Here is a 27,747-nt window from a genome sequence, read left to right as displayed (position 1 = left end):
TATGTTTTCATTTCCATAGAAACTATAGTATGTCACAGCGTAAATGTTCAGTTCTGATCGGCCCAAATCGGCCCTTGGCACTCAACGTAGTTTACAACATCGGCTCAAAATCGGCCCTTGGCACAGGAGTGGTTAATTAGATTTACTTTTTATGTAGGCTGCCTTCATATCTAAAGGGACATTTCTGTCTTTTGAATATATATTCCTTTTGGTAATGATGCATAAATTAAAGACACAAATGACAGTTTGACACCTACAAGTGATCCTACATGAATACATTGATGACAACAGCGACAAGAAGGACTATTCGTAAAATATTTTGTTTAGTCTGTGTTGTGCAGGAGTTTGTTTATTAAAAAAATGAGAAAAAAACCAAAAAAAAAACGACTGAACAACATCAATGACTTTTATAGATTTAACAGGTAAATTATATCAGGCAGAATCAATTACATATCTTTATTATATGCATTTTCCAAATTTTGTTTGATATATGTTAAGATTTAAGTCAAAGTCCACTGTGAAAATAACAGTGACTTGTAAACATCCCTGGCTGAAGCAGTGAAGGCTGAACTAATTGGGTCAGCATGATAAGTACATGACTGCATGTCTGATTTAATAAGTTCTTTGGAAAGATTGCTGCAGAATTGACAATTATGCAGTTTGTATGTGGTCAGTGTATAACTGTTATGGTAAACTAGAGGAGAAAAACCGAAGCCTCCAACTGGGCTTAACATCCAACCCCTACTAGATCCTAAGGCGGACACTCGACCATGTTGCTAAAGGGTAAACCCAACAGCAAGGCTGTTGGAAGTGGCCTAATACAAAACACTCCTCACTCTTTTACCTTTTTGGAGCCGGGCCTGAACTGTACATCCTAACAGTTTCTATCCCGTTCCTGCTCCCCGGGCGGCCTAAACCTGCACACCGAATTATCCTCGGCGCTATTATGGTAAACTAGAGGAGGAAAACCCAAGCCTCAAGCTGGGCTTGAACCTCGAACCCCTAAATCCTAAGGCGTAAGGGTGTAACGTTATATCACAATTCACGTTATTGCGATACCTAAGTCTAGTGATAAGCATATATCGTATCATGGACCTGTTTCACGATACAGAGAAAAGTGAAAACATTGAATAAAAACTTTAATAAAATCAATGTTAAAGGTCGTAACTAAACAAATGTATCATTTATTTATAACAGTTTCTTTAACTTAAAAACAAAATTTCAAGTACTTTCCAAGTGTAGGAACTTTGTTTTTTCTTTTTCATTTTGTCACATGAATGCCCAATGTGTATCGCGATACGTACCATATTGTTGCATCTGTATCACGATATGTAGCGTATCGTTACACCCCTACTAAGGCGGACACTCAAAGGTAAACCCAACAGCAAGGTTGTTGGAGGTGGCCTAATACAAAACAATGTGTTAAACTGTATGTATTACAGCTGGTCACATAATAGTCTGAATTCCCCCAGACAGTCACCTGCTAGTCATAGTCAGTTATTGACTGTTGGGAGTATCATGTAGATATATATAGATTTTTCGACTGCATATTTGTGTTTAACTATCTGTCTTACAGCTTGTCATATAAAAGTTTGAATTTTTAATGCAAGACTGACCGATTTCACAAACTGACATAAAAATTTACTATCATCTCTGTCCCTGGACGCATTGGCTGAGAGGGCTAAGACGCTTTCCTACGGAAGTGAAGGCCCCTGGTTCGAATCCTGGGGGTAAGGTATAATTGGTTTTAACTGTTTTTAATATTGGGTCGCTAAAAAGCTCTACAGAGCTTATATTAATTATTTCACAAAGCAATAGTTAATAAAATTTACCTTTACCTCTATGTCTGAAATAGGTAGAAGCAAAACTGTTGTGGAAATTGACGCAATTTAAACTTCATGATTTATAGTTTTACATATACATATTGAGCAATTGAGGTTAGAAAATAAACTGTTCAATACACAGTAACAAACAGCTTTACATGATGGAGGTAGAAATTTAACGGTGTAAGCGGAAAACACGCTGACATACATGGAGTTTAGGAGTGTTTTGCCTACAAATTGAGGTTTTCTCATTGCTTAGGACATATAATGATTGTATTTGGAAAGAGCTTTCCTGTCTGTGTGTGTGTTCCAGACAAGTAATTTTTAGTGTGAAAAATTGGGTTTAAATATGTATTTGAAGCCTCCAATGTTAGCGACATGATTGTGTCACTTGTTATTTACACATAGAGGGAAAACTTTCTGAATTGTTTTGAATGGTAAGTGGGTTGTGGGCAGAGGGCATTATAGTCTCTATATATATCAAAGAGCCCTTTGCACACAATTAGTTACACATGCTAGTCACAAAGTTGATAAAGCCCAAGTACTTGAAAAACCTCTGGTTTAAAATCATGTTTGAGCAATTGGTATGTGAAATGATTTGCCAGACAATATCATCAGTGTTACAAATGTATTATAATGCAAATCTCTGTTAGATAGATCTATATCATGGTGATACTAGATTTGATGCCACTACCAGTAACATTTACCAGTAAGGGATGTTTTGACTTGATACCTAAATAATCACTCATTAGTATTGACTCAATCGTTTAACTTCTTTAAACACCGTAAGTGTAGTTTTAAAAAAGGTGGAATATATAAATTGATTGATATAGAAGACAAGTACCAGAACTCGAGATCTAGAAGATTCTACAGGACCAATACAAGTACAAAAAAAAATACATTGCCAAGTACACTTCCCTATGTACTCAACTGTAGTTCTGACTATCATAACTTAACTGATGCTATTTTTATATTCTGATTGTAACGCGTTCATTATGTTATGGCATAACCCAATTTGTTTAGCTAAAAAAGTCAGACCAAAACATCTCCGCACTGGTGAGAAACGGCTGACCTGCGGATGACGTCATGTCAAGTTTTAAACAGATGGTCGATTTAAAATATCAGGGTCAGTATTTTTTTAAATAAGGTAATTGTCTTAATTATGTAATTGTCCAAGAACTACATATAAATTTCAGAGGGGTACTGCTGTCAGCAATATTTTGCTCACCATTACAGTTCTTAGGTCTAAAATTTTTTATTTTTTCCGGTATCCCAACCTATCCTAAATTTTTGGGCGGATCCTAAATGTTTAAGTTGCAAAACCACACTTTTTATGCTTTTACGATGGTTAATGATGTTAGAAATCACTTTATTGATGCTTCTAAAGGCATAATCCCCTTATTTGTATTCATTTTTTGACACGAAAATAATTTCCAAAAAGTTCCACAGCAAAAAAATAAAAAATTACAACCTACCTACCCTATTTTTTTTGAGCATGTTACCAGAAAAACCAACAAATTATTTTTAGGCCTTATATGATTGAGATATCTATGATTAGACAAAAAAAACATGAGTGACATAGAATGATTTTTTTTAATAAGTACATTTAAGTAGTATGATAATATTATGTTTTTCTAAAAATGAGGATTTTTTCTTAAAATGATTATATTTAGAATTTAATTCAGTTTATAAATATTGCAATTATTAATGCCAACATTACATTATAAATATTGATCCTCATATCACATTCAAAATGCAACCATGTGCTACAAACATTACATTAATGTTATTTATTTTCTAATGAAAATCACTGAAGCACTCAAGATGTTGCAGTTTTAAGCTGGTTGGGTAAACAAATAGGGTTATTCCACAACTTAAAGCAACTGGCCTCCAGATCGTTCGACAACAACAAAAATATTTTTTTTTTAGATTTCTTTAAATAAATGCTATATATCTTAAGAAGGCTTTAAAACTTAATTACTGACATTCAGACTTTATGTTTCGGAAACACATCATGAGATTTTGCTGTTTTTACTACTTTTAACAATGAAAATCGGAAAGCGTTCGTCATGCTTTTACTCCAGGTAAACTGTCTCGATTATAAATATCAATATTATGAAGTCATTATTCACTACTTCAGCTATAGCGCTATTTGTTACCATGATGAGAAAATGTCTGTATTGCCGCGGCAGTCTGGGGTTCGATTTCCAACGCAGTCATCTTTTTTTCATGATCTGAAATTTTTAAAATATTTTAGAAACAAAAATTCATATTCTGATGTTCATAATATGACCAAACTTCAATTTGAAAGAAAGATTATTTTTTAGCCAAATCTGGAGGTCAGAAAAATCTGGTACAGTTAAGTTACTGTACTAGTCAGAAGTATGTCTAAGGCATAAGTTTTTTATGCCCCCATAGAGAAAGAGGGCTGGGATATACAAAAGTTTTAATGAATTTTCCCTTCCAAGGAGAGTGGTTTCTGTGGTATATTGTTTTGCGCATTCGGTACAAGTCTGTTGGTGTGTCACTTTCTTAAGATCTTAACGATGAAAATCGAAAAGCGTTCGTCATGCTTTTACTCCAGGTAAACTGTCTCGATTATAAATATCTGTATTAAGAAGTCATTATTCACTACTTCAGCTATAGCGCGAATGATTACGATGATGGGAAAATGTCTGTATTGCCGCGGTGGTTTGTCTTTGATCAATAACTAGAGAGATATTTTTCTCACAATTGACAAACTGAGAAATAGTTCTTCGAAGGTTATCTGCGATAAAACATGGAAAGTTGTGATATAACCAACAGTTGTGTCAGTGTGACATTAACCCTTACCATGCTGGACACGATTGATTCTGCCTTTGCGAACAGTGTAGATCCTGATCAGCCTGCACATCTGTGCAGTCTGGTCGTGATCTGCACTGTTCCCTGTTCTGTTCACTGTTCAGTATCTTTTTGGTAAGCACCCCTTTTAACAGTTAATGGTACTGTCAGATTTAAAAGATAGACAAGATCATTATAGAAACATAGCAGGGTAAGTGTTAAACCCAAAAAAATAGATGAATTGCCACCAAACAGGATGCAGTGGAATTTTTAGCTCGACTATTAGCTGTTCTACTCACCCTGTTGTAGATGTCAGCGTCAGCGTCACACCTTGTTTAAAGTTTTGCTTGCAAGTATACATATGGCTTTCATTTAAAGGCATATAGCTTTGGAACTTACTTTTTAGCTCGACTATTCGAAGAATAAGTAGAGCTATCCTACTCACCACGGCGTCGGCGTCGGTGTCGGCGTCGGCGTCACACCCTGGTTAAGTTTTTCGTACCAGTCCACATTTTGACAAAGTCTTTTGAGATAAAGCTTTGAAACTTTCAACACTTGTTAACCATCACCATGTCCAGTTATAGGCAAGAGTACATAACTCTGTCAAGCATTTTGACTGAATTATGGCCCCTTTTGACTTAGAAATCTTGGTTAAGTTTTTCGTACCAGTTCATATTTTGACAAAGTCTTTTGAGATAAAGCTTTGAAACTTTCAACACTTGTTAACCATCACCATGTCCAGTTATAGGCAAGAGTACATAACTCTGTCAAGCATTTTGACTGAATTATGGCCCCTTTTGACTTAGAAATCTTGGTTAAGTTTTTCGTACCAGTTCATATTTTGACAAAGTCTTTTGAGATAAAGCTTTGAAACTTTCAACACTTGTTAACCATCACCATGTCCAGTTATAGGCAAGAGTACATAACTCTGTCAAGCATTTTGACTGAATTATGGCCCCTTTTGACTTAGAAATCTTGGTTAAGTTTTTCGTACCAGTTCATATTTTGACAAAGTCTTTTGAGATAAAGCTTTGAAACTTTCAACACTTGTTTACCATCACCATGTCCAGTTGTAGGCAAGAGTACATAACTCCATCAAGCATTTTGACTGAATTATGGCCCCTTTTGACTTAGAAATCTTGGTTAAGTTTTTCGTACCAGTCCACATTTTGACAAAGTCTTTTGAGATAAAGCTTTGAAACTTTCAACACTTGTTTACCATCACAATATCCAGTTGTAGGCAAGAGTACATAACTCCATCAAGCATTTTGACTGAATTATGGCCCCTTTTGACTTAGAAATCTTGGTTAAGTTTTTCGTACCAGTTTATATTTGTGTAAAGTGTTTGACATATGGCTTTGAAACTTTTATATCTTGTTCAGTATAATAGTCTCTATCAATAGGCAAGAGTACGTAACTCTCTCCTCTTTTTTGGCTGAATTATGGCCCTTTTGAACTTGGAAACTGGTTCTGTTTGTATATGTCCATGTTTTGTCAAGACTATTTGACATATGTCTTTTAAACTTTAAACACTTGTTTATCATTATGATTTCCATCTCTAGGCAAGAGTACATGACTCTGACAACTATTTTGACTGAATTATGCCCTTTTGGACTTTCAAATTTGTTCAGTTTTTCTTACAAGTCAGCGTTTTGTCAAAACTATTTGAACTGTGGCTTTGAAACTTTTAACACTAGTTTATCAACATGATTTCCATCTGTAGGGAAGAGTACATAACTCTGTCAACTATTTTGACTGAATTATGGCCCCTTTTGGACTTGGAGATAAGTTAAATTTTTCATATAAGTCCATGTTTTGCCTAACATATAACTTAACATATTTGCCATCATGGTCACACATTGCCATTTAGTGGAAGACTAATCGAAATCCACAAATACAGGAACATTTTTTGTTTAATCCATTTTTTTGTTTAGTCTGAAAATCTATGGAAATATTTTGACCCCATTCTTCAATCAATTCTTCGAATAGTCGAGCGCGCTGTCATCCGACAGCTCTTGTTCTTTTTCTAGGTCAATTACTAACCTCACCGGCTCAAGTCCCATAACTCTGACATGTATTTTGGGCAAATTACAATTGTATGCCCCATTTTGGACTTCAAAATTCTGGTTTAAAGCTATACATGCAAGTTACTGTAGATCTCCAAATCTAATGCAGATATTGAATTGAAACTTCACATGTGTCTTTGGGGTCATAAAATGTGGTCATAGCATCAAGGCCCATAACTCTAACTTGTCCCCTTTCTTGTTGAAATTTTGCATACAATTTACTATAGATCTCCCAAACTAATTGTATGCAGATACTGGATTAAAACTCTATAGATATTTTAACATTTAGGTTAATATTCCTGCTTCTGGGACAACAATTTGAATAATCGAGCATTGGCTGTCTTACAGACAGCTCTTGTTTATGTAATTCTAGTATGGTATAGGTAAGAATACTTTGTATATGACATCTTTATCTCCAGAATTCACTTAGTATATATTTTCAATAAAATTTCACAGTGCTCCAGGAATTCATACCAGAGCAGCTGCTTGCCTTGTCTAGGTGGAACTGAGGCTCTGAATATAAAATTTGTTCAGGGCATTATAGATCTATTATTAGCTCGACTATTTGAATAATAGGGGAGCTATCCAACTCGCCCCGTCGTCGGCGTGAGCGTTAGCGTGAGCGTCACACAAATGTTAAAGTTTGCATATCACCCCAACTATTACGCTATAGTGTATTTTCAATAAAATTTCACAGTGCTCCCGGAATTCATACCAGAGCAGCTGCTTGCCTTGTCTAGGTGGAACTGAGGCTCTGAAGATAAAATTTGTTCAGGACATTATAGATCTATTATTAGCTCGACTATTCGAAGAATAGGGGAGCTATCCTACTTGACCCGGCGTGAGCGTCACACAAATGTTAAAGTTTGCGTACCACCCCAACTATTTTGAAAGTCCATTGAGATATTGCTTTCATATTTTGCGTACTTGTTTACAGTCATGACCCCAGTCTGTAAAAAGGAGGAGGCAACTCTATCAAGCATTTTGACTGAATTATGGCCCCTTTTTGACTTAGAATAAATGTTAAAGTTTGCGTACCACCCCAAATATTTTCAAAGTCCATTGAGATATTGCTTTCATATTTTGCATACTTGTTTACCATCATGACCCCAGTCTGTTAAAAGGAGGAGGCAACTCTATCCAGCATTTGGACTGAATTATGGCCCCTTTTCAACTTAGAATAAATGTTAAAGTTTGCGTATCACCCCAAATATTTTCAAAGTCCATTGAGATATTGCTTTCATATTTTGCATACTTGTTTACCATCATGACCCCAGTCTGTAAAAAGGAGGAGGCAACTTTATCAAGCATTTTGACTGAATTATGGCCCCTTTTCGACTTAGAATGTGCTTATTGTAATGTTAAAGTTTTACTCATTGCTTATTTTATAGTTTATACTATCAAGCACTGAGAATAGTCAAGCGCGCTGTCCTCTGACAGCTCTTGTTAGTAACCTTCACCCTGCTAAATGTCTAAAATTGACTGGTCTGTCTTTCAAATCGGGCAATACTATTTGAAGGGGTACCGTGTTCACTGAAAATTCACTGACTTCATAGTGAACATTGCAGACCAAGATATGCAATTTGGATATTGGTCTGCTCTGGAGTCCGTGCAGGCTGATGGAGTCCATGCAGGCTAGTAGCTGATATTTGCCTGCACTGGAATCCTTGCAGACTGATCTTGGTCTGCACTGTGGAGTCCGTGCAGGCTAACATAGTCTGCACTGGAGTCAGTGTAGGCTGAACTTAGTCTGCACTGGAGTCAGTTCAGGCTGATCTTGGTCTGCATTGGAGTCAGTGCAGGTTGCACTGACTCCAGTGCAGGTTGATCTTGGTCTGCACTGATTGTAAAGGCAGAATCACTTACTGCCAGCAGGTTAAAGGTTAAAAGTAAATTGGACCCGACTATTATCTATAAAAATATGAACAGTAACTACATTATAATTTATATGTATTATGTAAACATATTATAAAAATAAACAAGTCTATATGTATTATCAGTGCAACATGTATGCATATGGTTTAAAATAATTTGCACTTTAAACATTTACAAGTAACTAAACAGCTATAAATGTGCACCATGAGTAAAACACTGGATTTTATTGTGTGAACTGTTACTGTGTGAAATTTAACCTTTAGCCTGCTAAATTTTTAAAATGGACTGATCCATCATTCAATTTGGGCAGTACCACTTATTATTCAAAGGGGTATTAACTGAAAATTTAGTGACTGAATAGCTAACAATGCAGACCATATGCAGACTGATATTGGTCTGTACTGGTCGCAAAGGTAGAATCACTAGCCGCCAGCAGGCTAAAGGTTAATATGAAAAAAAGAAACACAATTAATTTATATATTTATTAAAGTTAAGGACATTTTATAGAAACTTTCAACATTTCGTAAACTGAAGTAAATATTTAAAGATAAGATATATTAGTGAAGTTTAACGTGTTCTATATTATTCTGTCTTTCCCAGAATGTAAGCCTTAATGATAGTTTATTATTGACTAAACAAGTTAATCTTCTGTCGTTTTTTTTTCAACAGTACATGTAGACTTATTTTTGCCAGCAAAGCTATTCAAATAGCGAAACAAACTGGGAAAATAGAATGTTGCTGTGGCAACTTATTGAATTCAGCAAGTGGAGTTTCACAGTTTGTGTAATCTGTATTACTAATACCTTGTGACAGGGGATTGGGAACGTGCGATACTGTGGTATAGATATTTCAACAACAACGACATGTATAAGATTTGTTTTTTTCTCTGTAGAATTTTACCACATTTATAAGCGTTTCAGCGATTTCCTCCAGAAGGCTAATTCACACACCAACATAAATAACAAACGTGACATATAGTGGAGAAATACTATGTACAGTTAACCTTATCATTCTGGACACAACTGATTCTGCCTTTGCGACCAGTGTAGATCTTGGTCAGCGAGAACATCTGTGCAGTCTGATCATGATCTGCACTGTTAGAGAAATTATAGAAATTTAGCAGGGTAAGGGTTAAATCCCAATAATATACATGCATAAATAGTACCACTTCTTTTCTTGTTAAAATGCACAGAGTATTTTGGGGCTACATTGTATATTAGAGTCACTCATGTCCATCTGTTCGTGTATCTGAACATACGTTATGTCAGCTCATCTCCTTAATTACTGGGAAGATTTTCATAAAAGTAGTATCAGTCGTTAAACTCATGAAGGCAACTTGTAGAGTGCAAAACCCTCATCGCTAGCTCAAAGGTCAAGGTAATCCTTGGTGGATAAATGTCAGGTAACTTAATTGTGACTGTTTGCAGTGTCTAAACCACTTGAACCCGCCCCCCCCCCCCCCCCCCTCCCCCAAGTCGCCATATGACCTATATTTGTGTCAGTGCGATGTTAAACCCAACAAAATAAATAAATAAATGAACCCCCGCACTCCACCCCCCACCCCCAGACACACACTTTCAAAAGGAAACTTCTATTGCTCATGTATATTACACTTTTTTTCTGTATTTCAGATGATAAAGCCCAAAAAGAAAATGAACAGCTGTTTCAACTGATATTTTGACATCAGAAAGTGTGTATTTATACAGGAATAAAAATGCCTGATAACTTTATTTGTGGAAAGTGTGGCAAGGTAGCAAAAACTAAACAAGCCTTAGAAAGGCATGCCGCATATCATGAGAATGACCGTCCCTTTTCTTGTGAGGTATGTTTACAAAGGTTCAAGAACTCAGATGATCGTGGAAAACATTATCGCAGACTTAAAAGAGATGGGAAATTTCCTGTTGCATGCACTGTATGCCACAAACATTTCAAAACTGATGAGATATATAAAAAACATATTGAAATGCTGGGTTGCAATGTTGCCGATGTTGATGTTGAGAGAGATCAAAACGCAACCCGTCCTAAAAATGAAACTAGCGAGGCAAGTGCAATAACTCCAAAAGAGGAACTAATTCCTAGTGATGGTATCACATGTACGTGTAAAATATGTGAGACGGAATTTGTAAGTACTACGTCATTAAAGAAACATTATAAAGAGGCTCATAATGACAATAAAAGACAAGTGTGTATGCAATGTGGACAGACATTAAGCTCGAAAGATAGTTTAGCAAGGCACTTTAGCATATTTCATCAAACGTCGTTTCCATACCCTTGCGATAAATGTGACCAAAAGTTTAAAATTAAAGAAAGCCTTTGCAGGCACGTTAAGTTCGTGCATCAAGATGGCGGATATCAATGTCCAGAATGTCATCGTGTTTTCAGTCAACCTGTGAATCTTAGGAAACATTTAGCAGTTCATTCTACTCAAAAAGAGTTTGCCTGTAAGTCTTGTGGGCGAGAGTTTAAATGGAAACAAGCCCTCCAAAAACACGAGTTACTTCATGAAATGCAGAGCAGTAGCAGAAATGACAAAACTGTTGACAATGCAAGCAGTCTTAGAAATGACTTGGATCTTATTACGAATACAAATGATGAAATAAACGATGAAAACGAGGTTGATGGTGATAATGACATTGATGAATTTGAAGCTCATGGCGACATGCAAGAAGAATCAGTGACGCAAGAAAAACAAATTTCTGAAAAAGAGTCAGTTAGTAACAATGTTAATATTGGTTCTTTTTATAAATATCCTAGTAAGAATGCACAAAGGAGTGCTATTTGTTCAGTAGCAGATGATTTTAATTTCGGAAATGGTAGCTTGCTAAATCCAAGAAAAGGAAACACCGTCAGTAAGGAATTTGACGAATATGAATTTCCTGACGATGATGATTTAGATCATGGTTCAAGTGATAAAACTGCCTCCAGGAAAAGATTAAATACACCTACTGACAATGAATGTAATGATATAAAGAAGTTTAAAATTTCAGGTGATATGTCAAGTAAGAACAGAGACAGGTCTTTATCAACAGAACAGAATGTTGGAAATACTGGAAATCATAATGCTACAATAGAAGGAAATAAAATGAATAATTGCAGTCAAATGCATCTTTTACAAAAGGCTTTTCCACCCTGTGAAAAATCTGGTGATTTAAGTGAAACATCAGACAGTACAAATAATGCTAATAATAAGGTAAAATCTTATGGGAAAGATACTTCACACTTTGGAAACGTGAGTGAAAATGACTTGGTTTCAGAGCAAAGTATTGAAAACTTAGAGACTGACATAAAGCATAGATATTCAGCGTTGACTAGTTTTCCAACTGATAATGCAAAGGATGCTCCTAAATTAATATTTAAACCATCATCAATTCAGAATATATTGTCTGGTCCAGAGGAGAATCCAAAAACTGCTGGTAGTATTGCAGATGAAAAAAGTGATGATGAACTGGAGCATAGCAGAAAACAAACATGGTTTGGACTTCCAGCAAAACTTGGATATCTTCACACAAAATTGCATAACCCATTTCTTATTCAAAACAGAAATAGAAATTCACCTTCAATAGGAAGTGCATATAATAAGGAAGATCAGCTTAAGGAACATGACAAAACAGTAACTGAAAGTGTTCATGACACATCAAAATCGGCAACAGCACCACCAGATCAGATGATACCAAGAGGAAAGTTTTCTCTGGTAAAACATATGCTATCATTACAAAACGAAGAAAACTTTGATAAAACAATTTTTGAAAACCCTCTGTACAATAAACCAGCAGATGTAAAAGATTTCGAACAGTTTGTAGAACGGCACAGAGTTACTGACAAGACTGATGACTCTGTTGTCCAATCATATGATTTATCTGGAAAGCAAAATATTCCATTTCATTGGTTAGGTTTGAGTGCTGCGAAACGGAAAAAGTCCCTTATAAATGGTGGTAACAAAAATGATGTGGAAACTAATGATTCTGAAAGAGAAGAAAAAGCCAGTAAAGAACATAAAGATAAACAAAATGACATGATTGCTACGAAGACTCATGATTCTTCTGGTATTTATACAAGTGAGGAATTCACAGTAAAAAAAAGACAGAACGATATGACTATTACAAAAACTCATGATTCTTCTGGAATGTACACGGGTATGGAATCCTCAGAAAAAACGTCTGGAATTGAAAACACAGATACAGATCATATTCAGCAGGCAAGTGGAAGAGAAAGTTTCCATGGAAAGAGTACAGCTTCTTCGCAAGAGTACATGCATCGTGGCTTTCAAGCGATAAAAAACCTTGTTGCTGCACACAAAAATGATATTCAGTATCGAACCCATGCAGAAAAATCGGTTCTAACAAACCCATTTGATTATGAAAATGAATATTTTCAGGACAAAGCAACAGATTTATCAAGTAATAACAAGGAAACAGTAGCGTTGAAAGTGCATAGCCATAATAATAGTCAAAGTAAAGTGCATTCAGCGGAAACGTTTGTAGCCATGACAACAGCTGAAGAAAAAGAGCACATGTTTAATCTAAACAGAGCAGCTGATCAGGACATTTCTCGTAACAAGAGAAATATCAGTGAACGAGATTTCTACAGGAGACATCACTCTGTGGGTACATATTCTAAATCGCCATTGATTTCACCATCTTTTTCGTATTCCCAGCATAGTCTTCAATTACCTAGGGCTTTTTCAGGAACAGCAACATCTGCCAGTAATGTTACAAATTCTGTACAAATTTCAAGAAGTCAGTCTATCCCTTGCACTTCAGGTTATACTACTCACTTACAGCTACAAAGAACATGGGGTTCTGATTCTGCCATGCGGCCGGAGAAATGTTTAGATAACACTGCTGCTTCCGATTCTGCCGAACTTCTTCCGTTCATTCCACATGAACGTTCTGAAAAGGATACAGGGTTTCAGAACAAGGAAGTGGCAATCGTTGGAGATTCTAATTCGACACACATAGAACGTGAACCAGTGGCAGGAATGCAAACTGATATAATGCCTCATAGACAGATTGATTTGATGATGATAAATAAAAACCTTGCTCAACTTCACAAACTCAATCATGGCCGATTTGATAGAAAAGATTTGAGATGGTTTGTAAGAAGCCTTAGTACGAGAGAAAATGTAAGTAGAAATGAATCTGAAAGTCATGAAGTGCAGAGTAGTTCTGAACCTTTGCCTTACAGGTCAAAACGACCTGAAGGTCATGGGGTTATTTTACCAAATGTGCCAGTTAATGAAAAAGTGACTAATGATTTAGATACAAGCAAAGCCAGTATGTCTGGTGCTTACAGCCCGGTTCATTCAACCTATACGCCAAACATGTCTCAGCCATTAGATGCATTGGATCACAACCAACACTTTGAATCAGACATAAGTTATTTAAGAAAGAACCCTCAAGTTCAACATGATACGTCGTCTTTGGAAAAGCCGTATTTGGTTAGAAGTAATGGAAAGGATTGCATTACTGCAGATTTGCAAAGACGACGAAATGTTCATGCTATTGAAAGAGATGGAAGAGTGCAGGATATTGACAGAAAATCTGTGAGTCAACAAGGTGTGAAAAGGAAGACTGAGGTTTCTGTATTTGATATGTTGAATGGACAGGAGGACAAATGGAACGAATATGATAATATTGAAACTTTGTTAGGTTCATATATTTAGCTATTGCTGTTGCTTATTATAAACCTTGTTCAGGTAGAATGTTTAAGTTATGAATACTGCCTAAAATAGGCACTTAGAAACTGTTCGCTGATACTTGTCTTAAGTGGATCCATGTAATGTTAATCTTATAGACACAAAACTATATTTTACATTCTAGAAGATAAATGAAATGTTGGTAAAGCCTGATATACATGTATACACATACATTTGTGTTTGAAAACTTCAGCAATACACATACATTCAGAAAAGCTAAGCTTACACCTGGTAAATTCATGTATACATAAATTATTTAAAAAATAATAAACCATGTTTTAACACTATACACAATGGGCGGTTATACATCGGCGTAATAATTTCAAAAGGGCGCAGCCCTAGTGGAATTATTTCTTAAGACGTATAACCGCCTGAGTGTAAATATAGTGTTCATACACGGTTGTGCTATAAATTATTTCGATTCTGATATGTCTTTTATTGTATAATTTAGATTAAATATGATAGAACTGTTTTTTTTTCTCGCGTATACATTGCGCCAAATGGTAGGTCGTCATTCTCTTTTGTTTATACACGCCGAGATCCGAAATGGTAATACGTCTTGTGGAAGAGGTCAGTTTGGGCGAATATGATAGCGAATTATTCTGTAAAGCGAATACCCAACTCACTATCATGACTATGGGTGTAAATTAACCAAGACAGTTGTGCAATGTGACATTTCGTTTTAAACGTTCTATAAAGTAAAATATTTTATCAAATTTGAAAGAGCTATTTCTAGATGCATATATGGCGCTAAATATCACGTCGACATGACGTTAATATAATATCTATGTCCAAAAAGATATATTAGAATCGAAATAATTTATAGCAAAAGAGTGCTTTAACATTATTTATGCACGATGGGCGGTTATACGTCGTACAAATAATTTATTACGCCCGAGGTATAACCACCCATCGTGCATAAATAGTGTTAAAGCACTCCTTTTGCTATAAATTATTTCTTAACTAGTCATATTAGAGTTCTTTTTAAAACATTGGACATCTGTTTCATCTGTCAGCCTTTCTTAATACTTTTAGTAACATGTTTAGAAGTTTTAAAGAGTAAATACTTTACTAATAATGTCAGAAAGTTACTTCACTTTTATGGGCTGAACTGCACTATTTTTTGTTGTCTGTTCCTTTGAATATTTTGAATTATTGCACTTATATTTTGCTTAACAAGATTGTCTATGATCATGAAGTCATAGACATGATGTTGATATATTTATTTATTAACAAGGTATTGTTGTAATTTGATTGTTAGCATCTATTTGTTTGGATTTTTGTGTAAGTCCTCATGTCTTAAACCTTTATCTAAATTTCTAAAATGGGCTGGTCCATCATTCAATTTTGGCAGTGCAATTTATTATTCGAAGAGGTGTTCACTGAATAGCGAACAGTGTACTGTCTCATTTCATACTTGTTGCTTATGTTTTGAATCTTCTTACAGAATTGATGTTTGATAGTATTTTAAATCTCATATTAGAAGTAGAGAAAAAGAATATGCTTATAAATATAATTACATAATTAGAAAAACACATTGTCAATGCTATAAAGGAGGTAATAAGGGATAATGGATTCAGTAATACAAATGAACAAATATTCTGTCTTATAACATATATATGTTAGATAAGAGTTATTGAAAACATGAAAAAAAAATCAACAAAAAAGGAATTAATTTATGTTAATAATTATGGTGGCATATTTCTGCCAACCACATATCCACGTATTCATCTCGAAATTTTTCGTAAAAATGTCACTTATTCAGTTATTATCTGGCAAGTGACAAAAACTGCTTGTTATCCACTTAAGTATCTTAACAGGACAAAACTGCCTGTTAATGCCCACCATTGCCATCCACATATTCACTTACGTTAACTACTACCAGTAGGTATCTTGATTTTTGTCAGTTAGTCAGTTATGATTTGCAATATCCCGTAATCGTTCCCTATCATTACGGAATATATGAAAATACATAAAGAGGCATAACAATTAAACAAATTTACAAATTTATAATTCTAAATCATATCTGTAGGCACACGCCATCAGGGGTGGTGGTAGGGGATAAGGCGGATATACACTCATTCATTCTGTCAATGGGTGAGAAAATGTTTAGTCAAACCGAGACTCGAATCCGTGGCCTCGGAATACCAATCAGTTAAACTTTTGTATTTATTTAAATTCTCTAAATCATTTACATGTACATTACTATGACATACATACAAAGAAAATACTGCTCATTTTGTTAAATTTAATGTGACAAATGGGACGGGCCAACCTCTAATGTTGGCAAAACTTGTGGCCCAACCCTTTTGCTTTTATGTAAGTTGAATTCTAATCATACTGTTTTTAATTTGTTAAAATAAGCAATCCTTTTTCATTGTATGATTTGTGTATTTTTATTTAAATTAGAAGCAATAAAATATGATTAAACTAAGTTAAACTACCGACTGAGCTACCCGACCGCCAACACATTTTCTCCCTGTTTTAATATTCAAGTTCTGTACCGTGTCATATTTCCCCACCATTTTGAAATTCGTCCTCGAATTTCAGCGGGTACTTTAGAAATCAAGCAATTACACGCGTCGGAGACTAACCAGTCATACCGAACTTTTTTCTTCTTCTGAAGGCGTCTTGTCAAGCCATCCGCAGCGGGGTGCGAGAACAGTCGTCACGGGCTCACGTTGGATGCCAAATGTCACAGGATGAGACAGATGTGCAGCCAGACCGGGACTCGAACCAGGGGCCTCGGAATACCGTCCCAATGCTCTACTGATTGAGCTACCCGGCCGCCTATACAATTTCTCCCCGTTTCAGTATTCTGTACCGTGACAATTCCGTATAGAGGACAAAAAGTCTAACTGTTAATCGCCAATTTGGGTACGAACATTAACTGGATAACATGAAAATTTTCACAATAACCACTTATTTATGTGGGCACTAACAGGCAGTTCTGTGTTGTTAACTTAATTATCTGTATAACACGCAGTTTTGCCACTTGCCAGCTAATAACTGGATATGTGACATTTTTAGAGAAAACTGTCTACATAAATAAGAGGATATGTGGTTGGCAGAAATATGGCCAGAAATATGCCACCATAAATAATAAAATATGGCAGTCGCTTTAATTTTAAGTTGCATAAGGCTTCAAGTTTTATATTTAAAAGTGATTAAGCTGTGGAAATAGTTTACGTGAATAATTAAATGGTTGGAATGTCATTTCTCTCAGTATTGCACATGGATTTATACAATATGAGAAAATAATTTTAAAAAGTAGCACTGAACAAGAAATGAGCCGCACCATGAGAAAACCAACATAGTGCGTTTGCGACCAGCATGGATCCAGACCAGCCTGCGCATACGCACATTCTGGTCAGAATCCATGCTGTTCGCTAAGTTTCTCAAATTGCAATAGGCGTTAAAAGCGAACAGCATGGACCCTGAGCAGACTGCACGGATGAGCAATCGCACTATGTTGGTTTTCTCATGACTGGCTCAATAACTTTGTACAGCTAAGACAGTTCCTAGACTTTACAGGAATAAAAACACAGCAATATGCCTTCGACGAACTGCTGCCAGATTCCTTCAAGCCATGTTGAGTTGTGTGTCTACCTGACTATATAGAAAGCTTTATAAATTATCTATCGTGACATTACTGGCCCAATTTCAAAATAATTTCATAGTAATCTTCTTTATCCCGTCTATCGAATTCCTTCAAGTTGTATTGAAACTGCGTGCTAATTTTCTCTTTATGGCTATGTAATTCCTGGCTTGATTTTTAAATAAACTGGCATAAATGTTCCTTAATTACACTGTACCATATTATTTCAGATTATTCGGCTTTGCTAGAAACATAGTAGCAAGTGGACAGTGCAGGGTTTTATGCCTCCGGCATCTACTAATGCGGGAGGCATATAGTGATTGTCCGTCCGTTCGTTCGTCCGTCCGTCCGAACGAGGTTAACCAAATGGGACCGTTTCGTCTAGCATCAATGCCCCTTACTAGAATGACTTGATACTAATGCAGATTTAACCTGTGACCATTCCTCATCTTTAGACATCACCTGATCTCAGTTTGACCTTGATCTTGACCTCGTTTTGGATTTAGGTTGCTTTGTATCGACAAGGATGCCACCGGGGACATCAAGCGTTTATTGAACGCAGCTTCTTATTTTTCTGTTGGACTGTAGTAGAAAAATTGTCTTGTCATAATATTATTTACTTGATTCTAAAATTACGCCGCAGCAAGTTCCATTGGTAAATTTCTGCCAAAAGTTTTCAGCTTTGTCATAAAATATTTTCCACAATGGAACACGGCAGGTTTTGTCTGTATATGAAACTTTCAGTTTTCTTTACATGGACTGCTGACCTGATTACAGTATAATTTTACAGAAATTTCATTATAGGGAGCCTCTAACAAGAGTGTTAAGATTATTTTGATTTGGGAAAAAGCATGGCTACTAGAGCCGCTGGTCAATTTTCCCTATACATGTATGTATGTAACAGAAGTTCGATTTTGAAATTATTTCACAGAATTGTTCCTTCGTGACCCTATACCAAGTTTGTTAGAATTATTCCAGTTAATAGACATCAAAAAGGTGTCACTTTTTGTTAGATGTTTAAATGTTTCCTATATGTAAACGTTGGAAATTTAAAAAAGTGTGTCAGGAAACACTGGACCAATATATAATATATCAGACATTTTCCTTGCGCGACCCTTAATCAAAATGGTCCAAGCAAGCTGTGTAAATAAGGTGAGCTATCCAGGGCTGTCATGGTGAAGGAGTTTAATATAAATCAAGTTAAAATCTGCTGTGAATTATCCGGACTTTTACATTTTGTTCAATTCGCATACATTCGCGAGTTTGATCAGCAGAATGAAATTTGTTGTATGTTTAGAAAAATATATTGTTAATTTAATTGTAATATTTCAACAAAATTGAATATTTTTAGAGGTATATTGCTTGAATTAAGTTTTTTATCTTTGTTATTTATTTATTGATAAATGCTCGTAGAATTTTTATCTGTGTTGTTGATGCACCTTTATGATTATAACAATATTGCTAAATGAATTACAGATACATTACGTATTTAAGAGGATATATCGATTATGTATTGTTGGAATTCAGTACAGTGAAATTATTCATTTTCGTGGGGGACTACTTTTTAGCTTGACTATTCGAAGAATAGGGGAGCTATCCTACTCGACCCGGCGTCGGCGTGAGTGTTAGCGTCACACAAATGTTAAATTTGCGTACCACCCCAAATATTTTCAAAGTCCATTGAGATATTGCTTTCATATTTTGCATACTTGTTTACCATCATGACCCCAGTCTGTAAAAAGGAGGAGGCAACTCTATCAAGCATTTTGACTGAATTATAGCCCCTTTTCTACTTAGAATATGCTTATTGTAATGTTAAAGTTTGCGTACCACCCCAACTATTTTCAAGGTCCATTGAGATATTGCTTTCATATTTTGGATACTTGTTTACCATCATGACCCCCGTCTGTAAAAAGGAGGAGGCAACTCTATCAAGCATTTTGACTGAATTATGGCCCCTTTTCTACTTAGAATATGCTTATTGTAATGTTAAAATTTTACTCATAGCTTGTATTATACTATCAAGCACTGAGAATAGTCGAGCGCGCTGTCAACTGACAGCTCTTGTTTAGGACTTTGTTGTAGAGTCAGACTGAAAACCTAAATTCCAACAAACAACAAAAAACTCCCATTTAATTTACCTTCACAATTTATAAATTCATTTCCTTACAAAATAGCTGTTTTGACCAAAAACAACGAAATTTCTTGCCCACGAAATTAAATGATTTTACAGTAACTGATATTTTAGACCTTACTGTTACAGTTGCGGACTTGTGCTGCCTTTAAAACCTGTTATAAGGATAACAGAGTTCTTATGATACTGTGTAGATATATATATATATTAAGTAGATAAAACGAGTTCACATGCGTTTACAACAGTATTTAATTAAAAAAAAAATACAAACTAGTTTCGCCAATCAGCTCATCAGTTTATACAAATGTAACACAAATATATATATATATACTGTTTATGTTGAACTACATTTGCTTACACTCATTTTGCCGGGACCTGACTATGAGTTTGTGCGGAGGGCAGAGTTCGAATTATCCGAAGTTTGACTTGTATTGTCTTCATTTTGTAATTAATTAATCTGGGCAGGTATTTCAGGGTTCTGGTTTTCATTGTTTAGAAGATTACCACTGTATATAAATTATCATATAAATATTGTTAAAAACTTAGATTGTGTTCTATGTGAATGTCGTTATTTCAGGCTAAGTCATCTAGTATAACGTTAAATAATTGATTTTTGTATTTTTTTTTTTTTCCCAATTTTTAACATGTAAGGAATAAATTTGGAAATTAATTATGTCTTTACGCAGTTAAAGATGAGACGAACAGCAGAACGATAACTCTTTCATGACTATCTGTTGCACTATTGTTGTTGTATAAAACACCTTTTGTTCTTACTTTTTCTCATTTTATGATTTAAGACAATAACTTTAAAGAGATCCCATGAACTTCTGCACATAAGTTGATTAAGATGAAAGTGACTGAAAATCACAAGAATCATAACTCTGTCTTGAATTAATATGTAATTATCTCCCATATTGAATACACAAAATGCAATAAATTATAGTAATATTCAAAAGATACAGTGATTATTATTTAGTAATGTAATAAAAGTTTTCAAACAAGGCCTTTGATGGAGGTATTAATCACATTTAGTGATAACTGTAGTTCAGCTATATTTTGCATTGAGAAAAATGCACATTTTTTTGTGGAATAATATGGTACTCTTTAAAGTTGCACAAAATATTTTTTATATTTCTTGATAGAAATCTAATCCAGTATCTATAAACGTTTCACCATACGATAAATGGTTGGAATTCAAGAAGACAGTTAAAGACACTGACCTCAAGATCATACGACAACAGTAAAAATCAAATTTTAAGATATCGATTTTTTTGCTGTATTTCTTAAGTGGTTGTTGGCAGGTTATATGTTATGGAAATACATAAGAATTAGTTGCTTTTACTATTTTTTCCATTTAAAATCAAAAGCGTTTGTAATGGGTACCGGAGGAAAATTGCCTTAATCATAAGAGTTATATTTAAGTATGTATTCCTCTGTGGTGTATTTTTCAAGACTGCAGGAACCTTTTTTATTACCACAGCGACCCGTGTTCGATTCTTGACTCTGTCATGTTTTTTTTAGCTCGACTTTTCGAAGAAAAAGTAGAGCTATTGTACTCGCCACGGCGTCGGCGTCGCCGTTGGTTAAATTTTTTGATCAAGTCAAATAACTCTGTTACTATCAAAGCTATTGACTTGAAACTTAAATAGTTATTACTATCAAAGTCTACACCAGGAGAAACAATCCCCATAACTCTGATTTGAATTTTGACCGAATTATGCCCCTTTTTAACTTAAAATTTTTGGTTAAAGTTTTTGATAAAGTCAAATACATGTATCTCTGTTACTATCAAAGCTATTGACTTGAAACTTGAAATAGTTATTAACTATCAAAGTCTACACCAGGAGAAACAATCCCCATAACTCTGATTTTTTATTTTGACAGAATTATGCCCCTTTTTAACTTAGAATTTTTGGTTAACGTTTTTGATAAAGTGATAAAGTCAAATATCTCTGTTACTATCAAAGCTATTGACTTGAAACTTAAAATACTTATTTACCACCAAAGTCTACACCAGGAGAAACAATTCCCATAACTCTGGTTTGAATTTGACAGAATTATGCCCCTTTTTAACTTAGAATTTTTTGTTAAAATTTTTGATAAAGTCAAATATCCCTATTACTATTAAAGCTTTTTACTTGAAACTCAGAATAGTTATTTACTATCAAAATCTACAACAGGAGACACAAGTCCAATAACTCTTATTTGAATTTTGACAGAATTATGCCCCTTTTTAACTTAAAATTTTTGGTTAGAGTTTTTGATAAAGTCAAATATCTCTTACTATCAAAGCTTTTGACTTGAAACTTAAAATACTTGTTTACCGTCAAAGTCTACACCAGGAGAAACAATCCTCATAAGTCTGGTTTGAATTTTGACAGAATTATGCCCCTTTTTAACTTAGAATTTTTTGTTAAAATTTTTGATAAAGTCAAATATCCCTATTACTATTAAAGCTTTTTACTTGAAACTCAGAATAGTTATTTACTATCAAAATCTACAACAGGAGACACAAGTCCAATAACTCTTATTTGAATTTTGACAGAATTATGCCCCTTTTTAACTTAAAATTTTTGGTTAGAGTTTTTGATCAAGTCAAATATCTCTGTTACTATTAAAGCTTTTGACTTGAAACTCAAAATAGTTATTTACTATCAAAGTCTACACCAGGAGACACAATTTCCATAACTCTGATTTGAATTTTGACAGAGTTATGCTCTTTTTTAACTTGGATTTTTTTTTACTGGCAAAGATCTAATTCAAGCAACTGAGAAAAGTCGAGCGCGCTGTCTTACGGACAGCCCTGTTTATCTTGATTTTGCATTTTTAAGATAGTTTGGAAACAAATCCTCATGTTCATAATATGACCAAACTTATATTTTAACGAAATATCATTTTTTAGCCTAAATCTGGAGGTCAGTCCCTTTAAAAATTGTTAGATATATTTTTGGACGCTAATTATTTTATGAATATTGTTTTGCTATCAAATGATTATTGTTATGATTGTTACTATAGCATTTAAAATGCATAATACGTTAATATAATGATAGAAAATATATAAACTGAAAGATATTGTCATAAAATGATGGGTTGCATGTTGTAAATTGCTTAGATTTTATGGAAAATATAAAACGATCTTTAAAAGACAGATCTAGATTTTGTTTTTTGTCATTTCTACCTATTTTATTGTCGTTAACGTTTTCCATAACAATGTGTTATTATGGTGGCTTATTTAGTACATTTCACAATATCAGTTTGGTTTGTGCAGGGCATGTGTAACATACTTCGTTGTGTCATCCTTAGCAGCCCACGCGTGTAAATGTGCTGTAATGAAATTTTTTTAGTCTTGTGGTATTGTCTCGGTAGGCACGCCAATGCGACAAAATGAAAGTATTGAACGGATCAAACAGAGTGGTGTGTTTCTTACTGGTGTGCAGTATTAACAAAAGATTTTTGTGTTGGCATGCATACCATTACAAAGCAAAATATCTCTGTTATGTTGCACTGGTTTAAACGTGGCATTTGTTGTACATTTTGTTGCGTTGCCATGTGCATGCCAATGTGAAATAACATGTTTTGTTCTGTTTTGTACAATGCTTTGTTATGGCACACACTAATACGATGCAATTAAACTACAGAACAGTCCCGTAATAAGATATTTACGACAATAGTAAACAGGTCTGGGTTCCTATCAGCTCTGGAAGTGCCGGGTACCAGAGCGGATCGGTGTACTAGTTTATTCTTTTACAAAAATTAAAAGATTACTCTAGAATTTTCAGAGTGGTCAAAGCAATGTGACCTAGGTCAGTGGCATAGTGGTTAGCAGGTTAAATTACTTCGCCAGCGGTCCGGCTTCGATTCTCGGACTCGGCTGATACCCCGACTAGTGTTCAGTGCTGGGTGATTTACTTAAATTGGTACTGTTTCCAGCAGTACCGGCCTAGACTGGATGCTGGGGAGGAAATTATGACGCATGCCGTGGGCTCAGCTGGAAATAAGTTCCATCCATCCCAGGTTGGGACGTTCTTTGACTACCCACGTTAAACAAAAAACTGGTCAGATTGAGTATATCTGTGGTTTGCCTCTGTATTGGATTAAATTTGATGCTAGAACACTGCCAAATATTGTCACATTTTAGGGGCTTTGCATCTAATATGTGCATTAAAAGGTGGTTTTCAAATGCTGAAACACCAGAAAAAAACAAATTTTCGTTATTCTAATAATTGTTTCAACGACGATTTTACGTTTTCAATGACACCTTCCTGCACTAAAGTTTCAACTCCAATTCCGAAACCATGGTCATTAGTCAGGAAATTATATATGTACAGAAACGAGTGCTCATTCTTACTTGTAGAGAACAACACTTTGTTTTTATGATGCACTTTAGTGCCGTCTGTAAGTACGTCCGTCCATACGTCCGCATGTCCCGAAATCTTTTATGTGTATGTGCTGAAAATTTGCTTCAACCTTTCACAGATGAACAAATTCGATGTGCAGATGACCATTAATGAAGGAACTTTTGCTGTGATTATTTTACCGCAGTTATGGCCCCTTGATACTTCTGCTTTATAGAATATAGACTATCTTATGTGTCCAACTCCTACACTATAAGCTTGATTGCTTGAAACTTACACAGATGAACAACTTTGATGTGCAGATGACCATAAAGAAATGAACTTTTCTGTAACTATTTTGCCGCATTTATTGCCCTTTGATAATTTGCTGTATATATAGAATATTTATAGGTTATTAGCTTTGTATCGGGAAATATGCACGAGTTCTTCAGCGGAAATATTGCGCGACTTTAGGAGCGCAATATTCTTCCGCTGAAGAACGAGTGCGTATTTCCCGATGCAAAGATAATAACCTTTTTATTACATACGCATCTACACGTATAAATATTATGTAAATATCATAAAAATGTTAAATAGCCTGAGTAGGATTGACAATACTGAACTAAACAGAAAGAAATAGTGCAACTACACACACTGAATTACGTCACGCACCCGATATGAAATTCAGGCGTCAGTTTATGGAAAAATATTGACGTTTCCGGTACCAGTGTAACTTAACGGGGAATAGAAACGAGTATGTAATAATGAGAAAATATTGTGTTTCCAACTTATCAAACTCTATTGAAAGGATATGCATGAAAGTTTCTCAGATGAAGGATGACCTTAAAGAATGGACTTTTTTCTGAGGCTAAGTATTTCCTGGGGATTATGGCCCTTTCTTAATTTCACAAAATAGTCCATAGTGAAGACAGTTGGTGTGCGCAACACCTCATACATTTTTATACGCCCGAAGGGACGTATTATGTTATGACGCTGGTGTCCGTCCGTCTGTCCGTTAGCAATTTCGTGTCCGCTCTGTAACTCTTGAACCCCTTGAAGGATTTCAAGGAAACTTGACACAAATGTTCACTACACTGAGACGATGTGCAGAGCGCATGTTTTGGATATCTCGCTTCAAGGTCAAGGACACACTTAGGAGACAAAGGTCATATCAGTTTGTTCCGTGTCCGCTCTGTGACGCTTGAACCTCTTGAAGGATTTCAAAGAAACTTGACACAAATGTTCACCACACCTAGAAGACGTGCAGAGCGCATGTTCCGGATGACTTGCTTCAAGGTCAATGTCACACTTAGGGGTCAAAAGTCATATCAGTTAATTTTTCATGTCCGCTCTGTAACTCTTGAACTCCTTGAAGGATTTCAAGGAAACTTTACACAAATGTTAACCACACCGAGACGATATGCAGAGCGCATGTTGTGGATGTCTCGCTTCAAGGTCAAGGTCACACTTAGGAGTCAAAGGTCATATCAGTTTGTTTCGTGTGCGCTCTGTGACACTTGAACCTCTTGAAGGATTTCAAAGAAACTTGACAAAAATGTTCACCACACCTAGAAGACGTGCAGAGCGCATGTTCCGGATGACTTGCTTCAAGATCAAGGTCACACTTAGGGGTCAAAAGTCATATCAGTTTGTTTCGTGTCCGCTCTGTAACTCTTGAACTGCTGGAAGGATTTCAAAGAAACTTGGCAGAAATGTTCACCACATTGTAACGATGTGCAGAGCGCATGATCCGGATGACTCGCTTCAAGGTCAAGGTCACACTTAAGGGTCAAAGGTCATATATGACTTTGCTTTGTGTATATTGCTCTGCATTGCAGTGCTCTTGTTTTTATTTAGCAGATCTCTTTTTTGTACTTACAATATTTTTTTTGAATTACTTCCCTTTTATGTTACTATAAACAGCTTATTTTGAAACTTTTTTATTATTGACCGTAGGGAAAAACCGAGACCACTTCTGTGGTACAACATGGATGGTACCACCAATTTTAAGGTGTATTTTTACATACCTGTACGTGATAAGGATTTTTTTTGTAGACTTTGAGTATTTTTTGTGGACTTAGATCTGTTTTTTGAAGTTTTCCTTTTGTTGTTCCAGTCCTTTGGGGCTACAACAGTCAAGTTCTTAAAATTTTGCTCCCATCCTATGATGTAAGCCTTCGGGCGTACATTGCCCCGCTTGGCGGCGCTCTTGTTTGAAAGAAAGGGATTCAGTTGCTCAGAAGCACAACCTTTAAGTTATCTGAAATACAATTTGCTTCAAACGTTTAGTCAAACATCCTTCGTGTGAAGATGGTCTGAACTAAAACCTTTGCTATTTAGAAAATATGGCACAGTATGTGGGGGCATCCGCGTCCAATGGACACAATTCTAGCTTTTGTTTTATAATTTTACCACAGATTTACTCGCCCATGATACAACGCTGCAACTGATTATATATCAGTGTTAAAACTCTAACATTTGTTGACGGAAATATGAACTCTGAGAAATATATAAAAATACTAGACGAACATTTGTGGTCTGCCCTTAAGCCCTTTGCCATAGATCACGTGCAACTAACTCTTGGAAATAATTAAATAACATTCCACAGCCAACTGGACCGGCACAGTCTCCTGATCTCAGTCCGATTGAAAATGCATGGATTCTAGTGAAAAACGATTCAGAAAGGTGCCATCATGAAATGTAAGACCACAATCTTATACAACAGTACATGTTTAAATGTTGTTTTTCTTGGCTCACCTGAGCATAGGTGAGTTTTTGTGATCGATTGATGTCTGGCGTCCGTCGTCTGTCGTCCGTCTGTCTGTCACCATTTAGCTTGTGTATGCGATAGAGGCTGTATTTTTCAATTGATCTTCATGAAATTTTGTCAGAATGATTACCTTGATGACATCTAGGCAGAGTTTGAAAATGGGTCATCTGGGGTCAGAAACTAGGTCACTAGGTAAAATCAAAGAAAAACCTTGTGTATGCGATAGAGGCTGTATTTTTCAATTTACCTTCATGAATTTTGGTCAAAATGATTACCTTGATGAAAGCTAGGTAGAGTTTGAAAATGGGTTATCTGGGATCAAAAACTAGGTCACTAGGCCAGATCAAAGGAAAACCTTGTGTATGCGATAGAGGCTGCGTTTTTCAATTGATTTTCATGAAATTTGGTCAGAATGATTGCATTGATGTAATCTAGGTAAAGTTTGAATATGGTTCATCTGGGATAAAAAAGCAGGTCATTAGGTCAAATCAAAGAAAAAAACTTGTGTATGCGATTAAGGCTATATTTTTCAAGTGATCTTCATGAAATTAAGTCAGAATGATTGCCTTGATGAAATCTAGGTTAAGTTCGAATATGGATTATCTGGGGTCAAAAACTAGGTCACTAGGTCA

The 27,747-nt window shown here is 35.4% G+C and overlaps 1 protein-coding gene across 1 annotated transcript; it reads left to right on the top strand.

Annotated features, from left to right (window-relative positions):
* Window positions 1–211: 211 nt before the first annotated feature.
* LOC123541792 (uncharacterized) lies at window positions 212–15,554 on the top strand. Its single transcript, XM_045327399.2, has 2 exons — window positions 212–422; window positions 10,216–15,554. Exon 2 carries the CDS (start codon window positions 10,299–10,301, stop codon window positions 14,244–14,246), a length of 3,948 nt encoding a protein of 1,315 aa, XP_045183334.2. The 5' UTR covers window positions 212–422; window positions 10,216–10,298; the 3' UTR covers window positions 14,247–15,554.
* The last annotated feature ends 12,193 nt before the right edge of the window (window positions 15,555–27,747 follow it).

This window comes from Mercenaria mercenaria, chromosome 19 (assembly GCF_021730395.1).
Source record: "Mercenaria mercenaria strain notata chromosome 19, MADL_Memer_1, whole genome shotgun sequence".
NCBI lineage: Eukaryota > Metazoa > Mollusca > Bivalvia > Venerida > Veneridae > Mercenaria > Mercenaria mercenaria.
The sequence above is the reverse complement of the archived record's forward strand: the minus strand, read 5'-3'. Positions and strand labels throughout refer to the sequence as shown.

Coding starts and splice junctions, on each gene's coding strand:
- LOC123541792 (XM_045327399.2), top strand. CDS start 10,299: ATGCCTGATAACTTTATTTGTGGAAAGTGTGGCAAGGTAGCAAAAACT.